This window comes from Eublepharis macularius, chromosome 6, assembly GCF_028583425.1.
Source record: "Eublepharis macularius isolate TG4126 chromosome 6, MPM_Emac_v1.0, whole genome shotgun sequence".
Taxonomy (NCBI): Eukaryota; Metazoa; Chordata; class Lepidosauria; order Squamata; family Eublepharidae; genus Eublepharis; species Eublepharis macularius.
This window is the reverse complement of record NC_072795.1, coordinates 98,382,215-98,402,521: the sequence shown is the minus strand read 5'-3', so window position 1 is coordinate 98,402,521 and position 20,307 is coordinate 98,382,215. Positions and strand designations below refer to the sequence as shown.

At 43.5% G+C, this 20,307-nt stretch overlaps 1 protein-coding gene across 1 annotated transcript; it reads right to left on the bottom strand.

The window, feature by feature from the left end:
* Nucleotides 1–4,801: 4,801 nt before the first annotated feature.
* LOC129332201 (opsin-VA-like) lies at nt 4,802–20,065 on the bottom strand. Its single transcript, XM_054983135.1, has 5 exons — nt 19,699–20,065; nt 17,488–17,698; nt 17,289–17,406; nt 6,894–7,133; nt 4,802–5,032 (listed from the first exon to the last, which is right to left on the bottom strand). The coding sequence occupies exons 1-5, from the start codon at nt 20,063–20,065 to the stop codon at nt 4,802–4,804; spliced, it is 1,167 nt and encodes a 388-aa protein (XP_054839110.1).
* Between the last annotated feature and the right edge of the window lie 242 nt (nt 20,066–20,307).

The following is a 20,307-nucleotide window of genomic DNA, read 5'->3' as shown; positions in this document are numbered from 1 at the left end:
ACTCTGTGTCATGGGGCTTGTAGGCATTGTAAAGTACCTATTTAAAATTGTACATCAATTATATAAGTTCATGGGGCATTGGGGGGAGGGGTACACCAGCCCCCAGCCCCTGGGCTCCCATTGCTGCTTAATGGATCAACAGGAGCAAAAGTAAGGAACCAACGTTAACTGTAGCTGTGACAACACTTCCACTTGTACCCAGAAGTGAAGCCATGGCATGACATGACACTCCAGGAATTTCCCAAATCTCTATGTTTGACCACAGAGATTCAGGCAATTCCTAGGCTGTTGCATGGCACCAGTTTCTGCAGTCTCCACTCCCCCACCCCCAATGCTTCCAGGAGTTGCCAGCCAAACATTAGCAACCCTATGTGCTCTCTCAAACAACTCTGGAGGCTGTAACCTTTGTCAATGATGTAGCAGTTCAGTCTTAACGTGATTCACCATCATAGCTGACTTTCCATTTAACCTTGAATTCATGGTAGAAAAGCAAGGGGCAACTATTAACAAAGGGGACATTTAATATTTTTGAAAGGTTGCATGCAACTGAAATTATACATGGTTTTGTTAAGCTAAATTTGTCTTTGAGTGTGTTCATGTCCACTGTTTAGTTTCATGCAGTTAAAGAAATTATTCTAGAGTTAAAAAGAAACCTGGACATATATATGTTAAAGGCTGGAATAGAAAGGTTGTTTGTGGCCTCTGTATTTTCACCAAAGCATCATGACATTGCAGAATAGCCAGGTGATGTTCTTATTTTTGACAATTGCTGACAGCAACCTGCTGAGCTATGGGGGCAGCTGGCTGTGCCACCTAACCTGATGAAATTATGACTTCCAAGCAGAATAAATGCTAGAAGAACATGAAAACAGCTGTCTAAATGATCTCTCTCAAATATTTTAAAGGGGGGGGACATAGGCCCTGTGTTGATTAAAGAGAAACAATTATTCAGTAATACTACCAGAGAATGAACAATGGCAGCACTACAGAGGGAGTTGTGGTTGTTAAATAACTCCCCTGGATCCTCTGGAGCTGGAAAAGCAACAGGCACCACGATTGAACCAGGGTCTGGAAACCCCACTTTGGGTGGCGAGGTATCGTTAAGAGAATTTTTTTGTAAATACTTCTATTGGAGCACGACATTTGTAAGGGTGTGCGTAACAGGAAAAATGAGCCAAAATTACACACAGAAGAACTCACTGGTTCGACTCATTAACGCAGCTTCTGGAATGCTGAACCAAATCTGGGAAATGTCCCCCCCCCACCACCAAAACGTTTGTGTGTTTCTTTTCAGTTCTAACCATGCAGAGGCTGCCCAGGCAGGCCAGGTAATTGAGGACTAGTGTTCAGCAGCATTTTGTTTTCCTTAACAGCAAGTCTGTCTGCACTCATCATGCAACCAATTGGATCCAAAGGGGAGAGAAGGAGTCCTTAGTGTTAACTCCTTTGGTGGGAAGAGGATGTGCGTGGTGCAGATGAGTGCATTTTTTTCTTTAGCACTTCCTTGGCAATAGCATTGGCATTGAGAGGCTTGTAGGGATCAAAGGTTGGCTTTGCACCAGGACGGGGAGCAGCAGACAGCATGGTGCAATCAGCACCCACATTGCCAAGGCCACCCCTTTTTGTGCATTTTTACACACAATGCAAGGAAAGGCCAGCCCAGTGCACACATGTGTGGGTTTGAGGAGGGAGGGATCTGCTTCAGCGTCTGAGCCTCCAGTTGCTGCAAAGGCTTGTGTTCTGCAGATAGGGTGAAAACGGGAAATAAAAGGCAATTATTAAAGGAGAGCCAGGAGGTCCCAGGCTTGTGGAGTTGGTAGACACCTCTGCTGCTGCTGTCATGTGCTTAGGTGCCCTGATGCCCCAGGGCCACTCACTGTGACTGAAGAAGTCCTCAAAAGATAGCGGGTCAAGAAGAACCAGAAAGAATTTTATCTTGCTAAGAAAACCTTCTGGCAAGCTTTTTGTGCCTCTTTGACTAAAACTGGTAGCCTGTGTTAAATGAAGAAGAGGTAGCAGGCTTGTACACTCGCACACGCAAGTCTTTCCAGATCCAAGTCTTTCCAGTATTTCATTAGGAAGTACCGATCTGGTCAGATTGTTTAGTTTTTGGCACAGCAAGGAGACTTGAGTTCTTCCAGCCATTTTGTCATCTTCTTTAGTTAACGCTGAGTTAACAGTTTTAGTCAGAAAGGGAGACTGGCGGTAACCCATCCAGTCTCCCATTTTTACTAGTAAAAACCAGGGGGAAATAGGGCCATCCTCCCTCTACTTCTCTTTCCATGAGGGAAAAACTGACATCAAGCCCTCTCTTTCTGAGCGCTTTTAGGCACAGTGCAAGGACAGGCCAATGGCTGGCAGATTTAAACAGGGAGTCCTGGGCTGCTGCAAAGTAGATTGAGGTGAAGAAGAGTCACCTCTCATCACTGAAATGAAACTGCAAGGCACAGGGAAACACAACGTAAAGAAGCAATTTTTAAAAAACTTTGCTGTGCTGTGCTGTTTGCCAGTGGAGCACTTTCCACTTTGCAGGCCATGCTGGCATGCCATGCCAGCACTGCGTTGCTAGTAAGTTTTCTGCTGTGTGTGCCCGCCAGCACTCGCCTTCTTTGGGGTCCATTGTTGTGTGAGTTTTCATGTTCTTGCGGAGAAACTCACTGGATCAAGGGATTTTGGACAATGTGGTTTTTGATTAAGCGGAAATACAGTCTTGTTTCCCCAACTCCCTCTCTTTGAAAAGGACAGTGCAGGCATGCATGCACAGCTCAACATTTGCCTTGATGCATGCCTTCCTCAAGCATTCCTCAGGGTTCATAAACACAGAACTCTGCTCTCAGACTCAGTGGGTCGATGGTTTAGAGGGAAGTCTGTGTTCTGTGCAATTTTGGTGCCGTTACATGCAAAAAGAGCTACCCCAGGGCCTCCTTCCATCCCTTGAAAAGAATAACGTGTGTGCGCATCCACAGTTAATGCATGCACAATGGGCCAAAACTCATGAAAATGAAAAAACCAAATGAATCAGTTCCAAGCCAGCACCAGCCAATCCGAGACAAACCAGTGATGAAATGGAATTATTCCGGAACCCCTCAGAACTGAAACACTGCACACCCCTATTAAATTAGAATTGGAGGATACAGTTCACTTATACTACACTGCAATATTGAAGACAGATTGAAAGTAAGTTCCCAAAGTGTCTGTTTGGATCAGATCGTAACTGTGTCTCATTATTCTTATATTAAGCCTCCTATAGAAGTTGCTGGAAACACATTCTTAAGCTCCATAAAAGCAGTCATAATACATAAGAGCTTTTCAGTGAATAAGCTAGCCACATTGTGCCAAGAGTTTCTACATCAAAATAAGTCACTACCATGTACAACCATGGAAATACTCCACGGGAGAAAAGATCTATGGAGAGGAAGATTGGCCCATATTATGGACACCATGTATATCCATTGACCTGCACAAAGCATGAAAATAGTTTTATGTGGGTAGCTCTGTTGTTCTGCAGTCAAAGAGTAAGATCTGGGCGCAATAGCTATTGGACCCAGATCTTGCTCCTCATAATGTGCCACATGACCCTCAGTTCGACAGCCTAGTCTTATACCTCTCCCCACCTATCATAGCAAGCTGTGTATATTTGAGTCAATGATGCAGAAGATTGCTTTATTTAAATTGATAACAGGGGATTTGAATATTCAGATTCCTAACAGATGCAGAACGTTATAAGGCAAAGCAAAACACAAACAGTTCAATCCCTTCTCCGAACTCTCACTTCTTCTTTCCCACCCAGCAGAATATGAAGGATGGAAAGTATGAGAGAAGAAAACAGGCCTTCTCTTTCTTATCTCTCCTCACAAAAGAAGACAAGATGAGGAGAGCAGAAAGTGATTCATCCAGTCAGGTCTGCAGCAGGAATAGAATTCCTTTGGTTTTCTTCTTTGGGGAAGACAGGACAGGCAAGCAGGAAGCCAGAGGACAGGAAGTGTCCACAGCCCAGCTTGTCTCTTTGCCCCCAAACTCACACATAGCACTTAGAACAAAGTGAATGGCAGTCCAAAATGACTCCTGAGGCATAACATAATCTGCCTTAACACGGACTCTGCTGGAGTCCTCTATCTTGAAATAAGAAGACAACATCTTGTCAAAATGCTTGATGCTTTCTGGCATTATTATTGGTTTTTTTAAAAAAAGTTTTTCATTTATTTCAGACAATAAACTCAAACATATACACAAAAAACATAACTACATCATATAGTCATCCAAATAATATTTTTACAGTCATTGTCAATAACCATCTCGATCATATATTAATCTAAACACAACATCTAAATCTTACATGAGAGAAACATAATGAAACTACTACCCATTAAATCAAATGGTCATTAATTAAATCATATACCTATATAGAACTTGCCCATAATTCTCTACTTCTATTTAAATATATTTCTGTCAACCATCATATTTAATAATAGTTGTTCTTAATTATTCTTAGTTTTCAGCTAGATAATCAAAAAATATTTTGTTTTTCCTGGAATTCTTGGATAGGTCTATTGTGTATATATAATGTGAATTTTGCAATTGACACATATTCACATAACTTGTTCTTCCATTCTACCAGGCCATATAAAATTAATGCCTGCTCATTAGAAACCATTGCGCAAAACCCAAGTGAGGATAAATGTTTAATTCGGTAACTACAGAGCATTTTCTTTATTTGGTATTTTTACTGGCCACCACCTTGCACAAATGAATTCTGACAATGAAATGTTCTGATTTTGAGCCACTTGATGCACTTTTGCATTCACATTGGACAAACTTTGCTTTCTGAAATGGCCAGCTGGGCAAAAGAACGGCAACTGCTGTGTTCCTCTGCACTTCTCTGGCTGAAGACAGTAAGTTGTGCTCCTAAGGTGGGCATCTCTCCACAATTTCTGTTGTGGCTCAGTGTCACTCTATCTGAAACTGGATTCACATTGGAAACCATAATATCTTGGTTACTGCATTGGAACAGCTGGATTAGACATCTCCGGAACTATAAGTGAAAGAGCCAAAGTGATTAATGCAATTCCAAAGATGACATATTTCTATACCTCTTTGTATTAAAAACCTTGTGGTTGTATCATCACGTAAATTGACACTATCGCTTTGATAACCTACAGCAACTCTAATTTCTATACATATTATCAGGGCTTTTTTTCAGCTGGAATGTGGTGGAACGGAGTTCCGGCACCTCTTGAAAATGGTCACATGGCCGGTGGCCCCGCCTCCTGATCTCCAGACAGAGGGGAGTTTAGATTGCCCTCCGTGCCACTCCAGCGGCACGTAGGGCAATCTAAACTCCCCTCTGTCTGGAGATCAGGGGGCAGGGCCACCGGCCATGTGACCATCTTCTCCAAGGGCAATTTAAACTTTAAAAAAACTCCCCCCCCCCCGTTCCAGCTAACCCAAAGCTGAGAGCTTCCATTGCTTTAAAGAGGGATTAGACAAATTCATAACAGAAATTCTGTTGGCTGAACAGAAATTCGATGTCCAGATATTATGATTAAAATATACACTTATTTATGGTATCAAGAAGGAATCCTGAGATAAAAGTATCCTGCTTATTCTGAACACTGTAAAAGACTTGACTTATTATAATATCATGAAGAGCTCAATTTGAAGCAGGTCTCTTCAGCACTGTACTCCAGAACCTGTTATTCAGTCCTAGAACATGGGAATGAATAAATGAAAGCCAAGCTACAAGTGATGCCTTACACAGGTTGGACACTTGTCAGCTTACCTCAAGTTTTGGTGGGAAATGTAGGCATCCTGGTCTTGCAGCTTGGCTCTCCATTACACCTGCAAGACCAGGATGCCTACATTTCCCATCAAAACTTGAGGGAAGCTGACAAGTGTCCAACCTGTGTAAGGCGTCACTTGTAGCTTGGCTCTGAGAGAACCCTTGAGGATATGCAGAGCTGCTTCTCCTCCCTTTAAGGAACTGAATTTCACACTCACTCATCAGGAAGTCAGAGTGTTCCAAATCAAACAGTGTGACTTGCTTCGTTGACAAAATCCTGTATTCTTCCACTGTGCTGCTACACAAAGTTCGAAACCTTTTCCCTAAGGAGCCTTCTTCTCTAAGTTAAGTGTGTGTTCTGCTGGAGGAAGAGCCACTTAAGATGGAGAAAGACTCTTTAGGCTGGAGAAAGGATTCAAACATTGCTGAGCAGAGTGGTAGGATACAGGTCAGAGTTTTGTTGAACAAACAAAGTACTGCCTTTTATTTTGCATTATAGGCCTATTGCAGTATTGTTGGTTAATATCAATAAGCACCAAAGAGTCATGCTTATTATTATGCCATTAGGTGGAGAAGGAGAAAGCTGAAAAATATTTCCATGAGGTGTTCCTGCTATTGGTATGAAGGCTCTTCATGCAAAGTAGATATTCCATATGGTAAGCAGGGCTTAAGTTACCATCCAGCCATCGTGTTGAGCTGCTTCCACACATAAGCATATTTCAGTGGCCTCCTCAAAGAGACCACTGTGTATTTAGGCCCATAAATGGAAATTTAAGACTGCTAACATTTTTAATTGGTTAAGCCATCTCATCTGTTAAGTGAGTGCCTCCCGTAGAGGACTGATTAAATAACATTTTTTTATGGTTTCTGTCAATGTATACTGCAATCTCTGGCCCCCTTAGCTTGAAATGCTGAAACTGACTTTAATCAGTCTACTCTGGAGTAAATATGATTTGGATTGCATCCAGAATCTATAATGGAAATGACAAGTGGAATAAAAGACAATTATAAATTAATTATGGGGCCATACGCAGATAAAAACAAGTAATTAAAATGTGAAAGCCCCAAACACAATTGATTCAATTTAAATACCCAAACAAGAGGCATACACTACCTGATTGTTCATAAAAACATAGATAATTGGATTATACACTGTTGCTGTTTTGGAAAAGAAAGCTGGGATGGCAGCAAGACGAGCATCCAGTTCAATAGACGGCCAGGCAGTGACTAGGATGGAAAAGGCAGCATACGGAGACCAGCAGATTAAAAACGCAAGGATCATAATAACAACCATCCGAGTAACTTGTCTTTCCGGCTTTCTTGTAGAACCTAATCTGCCCTGAGTGTCTGAAACCTTGGGGGGGGGGAATAAAGAGAGACCTGATCAAGACCACCAGCAAAGTAATGATACTTACTCAGCATTCATCTGTCAAGTCACAATTACCCTAAAGAAGACCAAAGACCCTGCCAAGTTCCCCACTCATCTGCAGCTACAGCCTTAGTAGATAAGTATTTACACGGCTTTCAGCAAGACTGACCTAAGGCAAAAACAGGAACTTGCTATTTCTGCTCTGTGTTTGCTATGGATGGATCTCACCTTCCCTTTCTTCTGTCAGGATTACACATGGGCACGAATGGGAAAAAAATCCGAACACCCTGTTTGTCATTTGTTGCCATCCACGAACAACGAACAACGAACATGGATGAACATGAACTGTTCCCAGACATGTTCGTTGTTCATTGTTTGTGGAGGCCAGAACCACCCCCACCCCCAAACCCCCACTTAGCCCCCCTCCCCTCCAATCCACTTACCTGGCCCTTTAAAGATCCCTTTAAACTATCACCTGGCAGGGGGCAGGGGGGGATTCTCCCCTTCCGCCTGCCAGCTGATAGTTTAAAGGGCCCTGTCCTGGCAAAACCAGCAGTGTCTGCAGGCAGCTAGTTTGAGGGGTTACAAAAGTGACCTTCTCAATGTCCAATACCCACCAAATTTGCAGGGGACATAGTCCTCACTGTCCTCTGATGACCCCCCAAGTTTCAGAGAGACTGCACCCCGGGAAAGGCATGGTCTGTGGGTCTCCCCATTGGCTGTCATTTTCTTTTCACAATGGCAAAAACAGGACTCTCTGCTGGAAGTACTTTGAAGGGTTACAGCCAGAAGGAAAGCTAGAAGGAGTTCAGACAGAGTTCAGTCCCTCCCTCCCTCTGGTTGCCAAGGGGATTGATTGCAGGTGCCAGACTGTCTGACTTTATGAAGGGCTGCTGAAGGCAAGGACCTAGGCTTGCAAAGACCTCCTGTTTGTTTAGGATGGGGCCTCACAAACAGCTTTTTCAAGAACAGCAGATTAGGCTGTTCGTGGGTTTTTTCTGTTCGTAATGCTGTTCGTACCCATGTCTAGTCAGGATGAGTAAAAAAATTTACCTTGTCACAGATCTTCCTGGATTTTCAGAATTACATAGCACTCAGACAGCAAGATAGTGAATAAAAGATATGCCGAGATATTTCAGAGATTTTTCTTTGAAGTGGTTTTTTCTTCTAATTTGAATAGGAGCCTCATGGCCTGCTTCATCTCAAGGCAAGTCCTATTGAGATGTTCTGAAAATTTGTAGACAATGCACAGATGAAAGGAAATGGGGCTCTTACTGACAGGCTCCACTCCCAGCCTCTATGCATTGAGTGATTCTGGGCAAACAGAGACTATTTATGTTCATGCTGCATGTATGTAGGCTGATACCCAGCATTTGTAGGGTAGCAGATTTTTATTTATTGAAAACACTTATGCACAACTTTTCAGTCATACATGTAAAGTGGCTTTCAGATGCACTGATAATATACCAACAACAATAGATTCAAACAATCAAGAGAGGGCCATTGTAGCCGAGGAAATTGGTAAATTTAACACATAGCCAATAGTTATGAACAATGGTCTCTCTAATCACTTTCAGCTTGCTTCAAACAGCTTGTCTCTTGCTTAAATTTAACACTGTCTGTTATTCTTAGCTAATTGAATTTATGTAGACCAAGGAAGTTGTTTTAGGACCGAGGAAATTGTTTTATTAACTAATAAGTGTTATAATACTGTTCTGATTAACTAACATTTAGAAGGATTAGGTAAATCTTTCTTCAGTATAAAATACAGCTGACAAGCTGACTCAGCTAGATACTGTTGAAACAGGAAGCTTGTAGCTCGGGAAAAGAGGAAGTTACAGCATTGTGTATCTCAGAATAGACTGCTTAAAAGACAAGACTGATGATTTATGAGAATATGTCTGAATTTATGCTGCACTAAGGAAAGGTCATGTCTGGGGCAATGATCTTGATGATGGAGCTAGATAATGATAAACAAATTATAACCGTTAGCTAGTGAATGACCACCTTCTGTGACGTAACTGTAAGCTGTGCTATATCAGAGAGGTTGCTTCCTTATACTGGAGCTCAGTTCTTTGTGGTGATAGCCACACTGAGCTCTGCCGGCAATAAACATCATTCCTTCCTGAAGATTCTGTCTGGTCTCAATTCTTGGGAACAAGATAGCCTGCTACATTTTGGGGGCTCGTTCTTCCGGGATTGAGGGGACCATTGGGGTGCCCCCTTGACCCCCAGTCCGTGGCCGCTGGTTCCAGACTGGTAGTGGACCTGTGGGCGCCCCCTGAGTTTTTCAGGAGCAGGCCCTGCCTTCCTCGGGTGTCAGCGGTGCGCCACTGGGGCGTCAACGACCCGGTGACGGAATCAGGAACGAGTGATCCAGGGAAGTCCCAGGACAAGTAAGTATGGAGTAACTGGGGTTACCGTTTCCTTTTGAAACGAAGAGGGGCTTGATCACCCCCTAGCACGGCCCAAGTAGGGGAGTCGGTGGGACTCTTCCGAACCCGCTGTTGCTGTAGGTACTGGGTTGGAAACTTGTCGTGTGAATGACACGAGTGGAACGCCCTAGGGCGATCGGTGTATTGAATCTCTGAGACGCAGTTCCTGGCTGGGCGACTTCGTCAGGTCGTCAAAGACGAGAAGCGTTTGCGTAGGGACCCCTGAGAAACAGACCCCCTACTGTTTCTTGCTGTTATTTGTTCTCCCTAGTCTGTCTTGTCTTGTCTGGGCTCTGTGTTGATAATGGGTGGTTCATGCTCATCCCCAGAAAATACCCCCCTGGAATTGATGTTGAAACATTTCCAGGAGGTGTATAGAGGATGGGTCCAGTCAGGGGAGAATCCAACCCCTGATCTGTTGGAAATTTTCTGTACTTTAGAGTGGCCTACATTTGATTTAGGCTGGCCAAAGGAAGTGACATTTGATGAAACAACTGCCCTAAATGTTTATCTCTTTATTCTTAAGTATCATGATGATCAGATTATATATGCACAGTCATGGTTTGATACTTGTTTGAATCCCCCTCCCTGGGTAAAGAACTGGCCGGGGTACCGGGCTAGGAAGAAGGAGGTGCAGCTTATGGCCCTAGGGAAAGGAAGGAGGATGAATCCACAGTCAAGAAGGCGACCACCAAAGGGAGGCATCTACCCGGTGGTGCCAGCAAAGCGAGATACTGCCTGCCCCACTGCCCCTCTAGAAGCTAGACTCCAGCCAAAGGCTAAACCTGTTAAACAAACCCAAGAAGAAGAGGTGCCCCCACCACCATATGCTCCCTCACTGCCTAGAGGAGGAGAGAGAGTGGAAGGGCCTGTAAAAGAGCAAGTAGGGGGATCTGTGGGTGGACCAAGAAACCCCTCCAATGCTATCCCTGCCAAAACCAGATCTCAGACACGGAAAGAAGATGCAGAGGCAGAAGATGAGTATAAAGATATCCCAGAGCTAGAAAAAGAGGGAGGCATGGCTAAACTAACCAGGTACCAGCAAGCCCTGATGCAAGGAATAAAGGCTGCAGGGAAAAAGGCAACTGATATGAGAAAAATACAAGAGTGTCAACAAGGACCAAATGAGCCTCCTGGTGCTTTTCTAGAAAGGGTCTACCAGACCTACCGTCAATACACTCCCTATGTCCCAGAAGCAGAAGAAAATAGGAGAATGGTTTTGAACACTTTTGTCACCCAAGCAGCAGGGGACATTAGAAGGAAAATACAGAAGCAAGAAGGGTTCGTGGGAATGAATATAGAGCAGCTGCTTGAAATTGCCCATAAAGTTTTTTCTAATTGTGAACAGGAAGCACAAAGAGAGACTGATAGGAAAATGAAAAAGAAGGCAGAATTGCTGGCTGTAGCACCGGCCCAGCAGCCCCAAGAGGGACAGTACCCCCTGGAAGGGGACGTATGGGGGGTACCCTGAGAGAGAGAAGAGGAGGCAAGCAGCCCCTAGATTTTGAAACATGTGCGTGGTGTTTTAAAAGAGGGCACTGGAAAGATGAGTGCAAAGAGAGGCTACAGAGTATCAGGGGATGTGGAAGAGGATGAGATGATAGAAGAGGACGAGATGGGACCCCCAGAGCCAAGGGGAAGTCCGAGATGGAATGTATAAAAGATGAGGACCAGCCATGGAAGCAGCATTAAGAGAGAACAAATATGGGTGGCAAATAAACTCTGAATGGGACGAAGAATGGGAGGCATAGGCCAGACTGAGCACCTACAATCTTGGCCCCCAGGAGCCCATGGTTAAAATTTGCATGGGAAGCCAAAATATTTCTTTCTTAGTGGACACTGAAGCTGAACGTTCAGTAGTAACTCAGCCAGTAGTCCCAGTGACAGATAAAACAATCATTGTAAGGGGATTTGTTATGAGGCTACCCAGAAGTTGCTAAAGGTGATATACAAAGCTGGCTACAAAGTGTCACAGAAGAAAGCACAGCTCTGTCAGCCCCAAGTAAAATATTTGGGATTTGATACATCAGAAGGAATCAGGCCCCTGGGCCATGAATGCAAGGAAGCAGTCTGCTCCATTCCAGAGCCCTCCTCCAGAAGGCGAGTGCGAGAATTTCTGGGGTCTGCAGGGTATTGCCAAATTTGGATTCCCAACTTTGCAGAAACAGCAAAGCCCCTTTATGAAGCTACAAAGGGGGGAGAACGGGATCCTTTTTCTGTGGGGAAAAGAGCAGAAGCAAGCATTCCAGACTCTTAAAGGACAGTTGCTGGAAGCCCCTGCCCTGGGTCTGCCAGACCTTATGAAGCCTTTTTGCTCTTCTGTGCATAAGAGGAATGGCACAGCAGCTGGAGTATTAACCCAGCATCTGGGAAATTGGGAGAGGCCAGTAGCATACCTGTCTAAGCAGTTGGATGCTGTAGCAAAAGGCTGGCCAGCTTGTCTCCGTGCAGTAGCAGCCACAGCAGAGCTAGTCAAAGATTCGCAGAAGCTGACTTTGGGACAGAAGGTCTGTGTTAAAGTCCCACATTCTGTGCTCGCCCTGATGGACTACAGGGAAGAGATTCGTTCACAAATGTATGCATAACCACGTATCAGGGATTGCTGAAAACCCACAAGTGAAGCTAACTGTAATTAGTGCTCTCAACTCAGCATCCTTACTGCCAGTAGATGAGGAGAGCCCAACCCTTGATTGTCTCCGAACCACTGATGAAGTTTACTGTAGCCGAAAGGACCTGACTAATGTCCCATGCCAAACCCAGATATTGATTATTTTACTGACGGCAGCAGCTTTGTCGAAAATGGGGTTAAAAAGGCAGGGTATGCAGTAGTAACTTGGACTAAGAATATAAAAGCTAAACCCTTGCCACCTAATACCTCTGCTCAGAAAACTGAACTTATTGCGTTAACCAGAGCCCTTCAGCTAGCTGAGGAATTGAAAGTTAATATTTGGACTGACTCTAAATATGCATTTCTGACCCTGCATGCCCATGGAGCTTTGTATAAAGAAAAGGGCCTCATTACTGCTTCAGGGAGAGGAATTAAAAATGGACCTGAGATTTTGCAACTGCTCCAAGCCGTAAATGCCCCACTGAAAGTGGCTGTTATGCACTGCCGTGCCCACCAGAAGCCACTGAGCCCAGTGGTAAAAGGGAACCGTCGGGCAGATGAAGCAGCTAAGGCGGCTGCCAGGGAAGAGTATTTACAGTCGTTGAGTCTTCAGTGCCCTCTCTTCCAAGTCCAGATGTCTGATTGGACTCCAAAGTATTCCCATGAGGAGGAAGACTAGGCTAGTCCTCAGAATACCCAGAGATGTGATGGCTGGCTTCAGTTTCCAGATAGAAGACTCTTTGGGCCAGAATCAATTGCTCATGCGGTAGTAAAAGCTGTCCATGAAGCCACTCATTATGGAAAGTCAGCAATAGCAGAGTTACTAAACAAGGATTTGTATATAAACTACATGGACTGTGTGCAGCTGTTTCCAGAAGTTGTGTCGTGTGTGCCAGAAACAACCCCCGACAAGGACCAGGTCCACCTCCTGAGTTCCAACCCCCGGGGTCTCTGCCATTTCAGTCACTAGTTGTAGATTTTACTGAATTGCCACGGTACCAAGTATTCCGATACTTGTTAGTGTTTGTTGACTCATATTTTGGGTAAGTAAAAGCATTTCCTTGTAAAACTGAAAAGGCCAAAGAGGTAGTTCGGTGTCTCTTAAAGAAAATTGTAAGACGGTGGGGTCTGCCAGCAGTTATTTGAAAATGTCCCCATTTGAGTTAATGTTTGGTAGGCCACCTCCTATTTACAAGGTGTTACAGGAAACCCTTGTCAGTTGAGAGATCTGTGACTCAGGGAACAAGTTGTGTCCCTGGGCAAAACTTTGCAGAAAATTCAAAAGTATGTAGGAAAACAATAGCCTTTGCCAGTGTTTAATCCAGTCCATAAGTTTCAGCCAAAAGATGAGATTTGGGTAAAGGACTGGCAAGTAATTCTAATGGGACCTAAATAGAAGGGCCCATACACTGTCCTGTTAGCAACTCCCACTGCTGTAAAGGTAAAAGGCATTGCAGCTTGAGTTCATTGGACTAATATTAAACCTGCTGCCACGCCTTGAGTTTCAGAGATCTGTCCAGACGATGCCCTCCGTCTCTGACTGAAGAAGCTACCCTCTGGATCTCAGCCTACCGGAAAAGGCTGAGATTCACAGGCAACAGTTCCGGGGCCTGGTACCTGAGCACTCCAGAAGGCTGTTCAGGTTCTGAAGAAGCTCTGGTCTAGCCACTCCTGGGCTGGCTAGTCTACCCACAGCTGAAGCTTTGATCATCGGTGGACTACAGTAACAGTTAATGTTTTTTCGTGTTTTCTCCTATACTTTTACTGGTTGTGCACTTTTCCTGTGTTTTGTTTTCCTTTTCTATTGCTTCTATAAGTTTAGGACAGGTATCCAAGAAATAGTTTGTCCTGACTGTGGCTGTCAGCATTATAATAATACACCTTGTCCTCGTTGTTTCCTGTCTACTCCTCCTGCTCTCCCACTCCAGGAGATGCCACCACAAGAGAGGCATCCTAACATTATATCCAGACTTAATTTCTGATCAATGTCATCATAAGTATCTTGCTGGTGTGTGTTATCTTAAGGGAAAGCTGGTAGAAAAGGCTTTGCTCTTAGTGGGGGTGTGCTCTAACTGAAATTATATTTCTTCCTTGTTATATTTCATGCATTATTTGCTTAATACAGTCTACTGTTTCAAAAATTGACAATGTTAGCAACTCCAGTGTCGCCTCTGCCCAGTAAGGGAGCCCCACCTGCGGCCCAATTACTGACACTGTCCCCAGAAAGGGTGCGCTTACTTAAAATGCGCAGCTTAGAGTCCTCAGGACCTGATGAAGAGGAGGAGGCGTATTGACCCTAGAGGGAAGATATACTGTTATTGTTCGGCCTCTTCTGCTTCGCTATCAAGGCCGAAAAGGGGGGAAATGTAGCCGAGGAAATTGGTAAATTTAACACATAGCCAATAGTTATGAACAATGGTCTCTCTAATCACTTTCAGCTTGCTTCAAACAGCTTGTCTCTTGCTTAAATTTAACACTGTCTGTTATTCTTAGCTAATTGAATTTATGTAGACCAAGGAAGTTGTTTTAGGACCGAGGAAATTGTTTTATTAACTAATAAGTGTTATAATACTGTTCTGATTAACTAACATTTAGAAGGATTAGGTAAATCTTTCTTCAGTATAAAATACAGCTGACAAGCTGACTCAGCTAGATACTGTTGAAACAGGAAGCTTGTAGCTCGGGAAAAGAGGAAGTTACAGCATTGTGTATCTCAGAATAGACTGCTTAAAAGACAAGACTGATGATTTATGAGAATATGTCTGAATTTATGCTGCACTAAGGAAAGGTCATGTCTGGGGCAATGATCTTGATGATGGAGCTAGATAATGATAAACAAATTATAACCGTTAGCTAGTGAATGACCACCTTCTGTGACGTAACTGTAAGCTGTGCTATATCAGAGAGGTTGCTTACTTATACTGGAGCTCAGTTCTTTGTGGTGATAGCCACACTGAGCTCTGCCGGCAATAAACATCATTCCTTCCTGAAGATTCTGTCTGGTCTCAATTCTTGGGAACAAGATAGCCTGCTACACCATGATTCCTCATTCAAGTTTGATACATAATATTGACAACCACAATGCTTTGTTTCCTGGATTTGGCCTCATTTTCTATCTCCAGATCTTTTCCTTTTGGACCTTTCAGTAGTAAACTCACTATCTTTGGAATCATGGTGGATATCTGGTTGCTGAAGCAAAACTTCAGCATGTGAGCAAAAATAGTGTATTCTCCACATCTCTGTCTACTTTGTAGATTCTCTTGTCTCCTGCTATCTTCACACTGATGTTGAGGAAGCCATCCTTAACCGCCTTAAAGAGGACCCCCATCTTGGAGTTCTAGAGGACCCACACAAGCCAGCACTTCTCCTTGCACAGGTCAGTGCCAACAAAGTTGCCAGATGGTGGGGTTGATCATGTGGCCACTAGTGCCAGACATTGTGGCCCCACCATGGTAGCCAGAAATAAAGTATGCTTGACTTATTTCAAGAGGTGCATGACTCAAAAATTATGCAAGCTGTTCCAGCAGGAGACGTTCACTTTTTAAGCTCTTCTCACCACCCTTGAGGGAAGGCTATAGAATCTGGATTTATTTTATTTCATAAAAAAGTGGAAGGAGAGAGACAAGATAGAGGTATACACCATTACACGTGATAGAGAGGGATTGGGTAGCCAGCATGTGTAGTGGTTAGAGTGTCTGACTAGGAGACCCCAGTTCAAATCCCTGCTCTGCCATGGAAGCTTGCTGGGTGACCTTGAGCCAGTCATGTGTCCTCAGCCTAACCTACTTCACAGGGTTGTTGTGAGGATAAAATGAAGGAGAAAAATGTAAACTGCTTTGAGTTCGCACTGTGGAGAAAGGCAAAGAAAAAGAGAGAGACCCTCTTTCTCCATCATACTAGAACTTAAGCGTCACTGACTGACACAGATTCTATACTAGATAAGAAAGAACTGCTTCATAAAACAAGGGATTGATCTCTGAAACTCGCTGCCACAATATCTGACTATGACCATTCATTAGGTAACTATAAAAGGGGATTTGACAGACTTGTGGATAGGTCTATCATTGGATGTTCGCTGGGATAACCTAATGGATTCTCCAGCTTCAGAGGTGGAATACCTCGGTCATATTCTGTGGACCAGTCCGTAGGTGAGAGCTGTTGTCTATGGTCCCTGCTGGTGAGCTTCCCTGTGGCATCTGAGTGGCCACTGTTGGAAACAGAATGCTGGAGTAGATGGACCAGTGGTCTGATCCGGCATTAATGCTCTCGTGTTCTTATACAGAAAATAAGATTTTCTTAAAGCATTCTAGTTACAAAAAATAGGACTTATGGAAAGTTGAAGGCTGCAAAGAAAAACTGAAAGCATCTGGGAGCCTCCAGTGGTTGGACTTTTGGGCCCTGACCCCTGACCCCTCTCCCTCCGCTCTGTCATGGCTCCTAAAGTCAAGCCTGCAACTGTGTCAATGCTTTGCGGGGGGATGAAACTTCGCACAACAGAATGTGCTTGTTTAAAGAGGAATGATGTCCTGTGTGACATCATCAGGGCTATAGGACTGATCGATAGAAAAATGAAGGTTGATTGCACATCTAATTGTCTGATGACATTGTATTGGTTGTACTACTGTATGCATCAGTGCTCATCATGAAACGTGCAAGCGATCTAGAAATCTTCACCAGTGTCAGCACAACAGCTAATCACAAAGTTTGGAATCATGAATTGTCGAAGGCTTTCACGGCCGGAGAACGATGGTTGTTGGGGGTTTTCCGGGCTGTCTTGCCGTGGTCTTGGCATTGTAGTTCCTGACGTTTCGCCAGCAGCTGTGGCTGGCATCTTCAGAGGTGTAGCACCAAAAGACAGAGATCTCTCAGTGTCTGAGAGATCTCTGTCTTTTGGTGCTACACCTCTGAAGATGCCAGCCACAGCTGCTGGCGAAACGTCAGGAACTACAATGCCAAGACCACGGCAAGACAGCCCGGAAAACCCCCAACAACCATCATTTGGAATCATGCTTTGCCTAAAACGTGTTTCTTTAACAAAAGGCTTCTGACATGAAGATTCACTGTGATTTCATGTTTCTTATGATCGTTTGCACCCACCTTTTTAAGTTTCCGCATTAATTTTCCATAGGATACCAAAATCACCAACAATGGCAATATGAAACAGGTGGTGAAGAATGTAATGATGAAAGTGTGGTCGTTGTAGTCCCCAGAATACCTATAAAAACAAAATACATTGGACTGTATACTTTGATTAAAGCTGATCCAAAAGAAATATTACATTCCAGAGCGGTCTTACCAATTGGGTTCACAGGTTGTGCCAATCTTGCTAGTAGTGTAGCTGCTCCACCCCATTGTAGGAGGAATGGTCCAAATAAAGGAGAATACCCACACAAAGGCTATGCCTAGAGCTGCATGCTTCCCCTGGAGGCGCATATTTCCCAAGGGGCGGCAAATCACAAAGTATCGCTCAAATGCAAGCAAAGCTAGTGACCAGAGAGCAACAATTCCTGTAAAGAAAATATGTCTTATTAGGAAAAGAGCATAGTATAGTGGATAGAGTGTTGGACTTTGCCCATGGAGAACTAAGTTCAAATCCCTATTCAGCCTTGAAACCCCTTGAGTGTTTGTGGGCCAGTCAGCATCTCTCTGCCCAATTTCCTTCATAGCATTGTATTAAGGATAAAATGAAGGCATGTGCACTCCACCATGAGCTCCTTGATGGTTGAGTGCAATAAAATTGTAATAAAAGAAATAGCCAATTCACCATGAACTTGTACCAGCCAAAAGAATATAACAATATAGTCAGATCATAGCAACAGTCTTACTGCTTCAGTCCAATGAACTACTTGTCTCTGACAAGACTTTCAAATGGTTGATGTTTTTAAAAATATAACAGTACACTGTTTCAGTGCTGCATTATCTGTGCCCACACTGGATGAGATTTCACCCATAGCACTTTCTACATATACTGGGTAGAAGAACACCTTTATGAGAAATGCAAGGCTTCTTCTGAAAATGACACCCTCATATCATGTTCTCCTCCTTTCTTTTCTAGTACCATGTAGTAAAATATAGCCTGTGTCCTGACACTACCACATAGTGATTAAGCAAATAAACACTCTAATGGTTTGAATCCCACTACTGCCATGAGCTCAGCAGGTGGCCTTGGTAAGCCACTCCTCTCAGCCCAGCTCCCCAGCTGTATTGTGGGGATAATAATAACACTAACTTTGCTCACTGCTTTGAGTGGGGCATAATCTATCTAGAAAAGCAATATACAAGTGTTGTTGTTCTTGTTGTTATCCCTACCCCATTGCAAGTTATTGGCTGCCTCTGGTGGTGGTGGTGGTGGTGGTGGTGAACACAAGTTCAGATGATCGTAACTGCTCAGCTGGGAAAGGGGAATTCTCAACAAAAGGATGTCATTTTCAGCGGGGACACTCATAACGTAGTTTAGTAGTGGGCTTGATAAAGCAATTTTGTGTTATGAAAGAAGGCAAGTTCATATGCTGTGAAAATAAAATGTGAGTCATTGTTCACATGAGACAACCTAAACCCCAATTTCCCTAGGCAAAATGTGAGACACATCAAGTATACAAAGCACAGAAACAAAGCCCAGATAGCTAGAGTATCATAATTGCATTCTAGCTGCGTGAATAGTATAGAGGAAGCGTGATTTACTACTACTTTTCATATTGGAATAAACTCTTATTGATGGAAAAATTAGGTACAAGTGCACTTGTATAATATGAAGATTACTGAGATCAAGTAGATTGCAGGAGCTGCTTTGGGGGGGAATTAGATGCAAAGTAATTGACCAATTAACTGAATGAACAGCTGTAGTTAATCAACTAAGAACACTTTCATTGGTCAATAGCCCTGTTGCCACACCATTATTTTTCATTTTTCAACATTAAGGCTTCAAGTTATAAAAGATTTACTACCAAAGCATACCTTATTCTTTCCAAGCAGCCTGCATTCTGTAACACACTGGCCTCCCTTCCAGTATTTTAAAGGAGATAAATCTCTATAAGCAAACCTGTATAAACAAACCTGTGTTACAAATGTTGGCCTGCTGCATGTGTTTTCATTTGTCAGCTCAAACGCAGCATGCTGCTTCCCAGTGCTACTGTATATAATTAATAGGGCAAAGTCAGTGACAGCGAGGACGTACCAACTCTGTGGCATGATAACGTTGCAGCAATTACACACAGAGGTCTCCTTTGCTCCCTAGCTCTCTATAAGTACAAGACATGAATGCAATTTGCCAGGGTCACTTTAGGGTTGCTAAGAACATGCAGTTGTGTGAATGTATGTGTGTGCAATGTATACACTCACACACACACACACACATAAAAGTACCAGTACTCAAATAAAAGGTTGCACCAATTTTCATCAATTCCACCCCCTCCAAACTTGAAAGAGGCCCTCAAAAAGGAACGAGTACTTAGAACCAGTGAGTACCACCACAAAAAGTCCTATATATACATAAAAACTTTCAGCTTACCAAAGAAAGTCACTGCAAATCCTTCCAGCACACATGCCCAGCGGCCCATATAAAAATAGCCCTTCATATTGGTTAAAAAACTGATGGTTCCTCCTATCAAAGAGACAAGGAAATCAGCCACAGATAAGTTCACTATGACATAGTTGACTGGCTGTCTCAGCTGTTTGAATTTCACAGTCACCAGGATGACAGCAAAATTTTCAGACAGAGACAGGAAAGTCACCAAAAACATCAAGGCAGAAATAAGGTGAAAATTCCAGGGCTCAATGAAGTCCATGGGATGCAGGAACGGGTCCTGGGGTAAGGAACTTGCTGAGGGACATACAATCAAGGACTCGTTTTCAGATTCTCTCCCCAATCCATCCATTTCTGAATCTCACCATAGAAAAACCCAGGTGTATTAGAAAGGATTAACACATCTCCATCAACGGTGTTCTTCGCCTTCGAATGGGATTTCACAGCTATATCATGAGCTTTAAAAAGCACCCCTCTACACTCCTGTGACTGAAATAAATCAAGCAAAATAAAGTTCTGAGAGGAAAGCTGCCTGGCAGTTGCAGTGGGAAAGTCCAGGCAGGTGAGTCTCTGAAAAACAACCTAGTCTTCTTT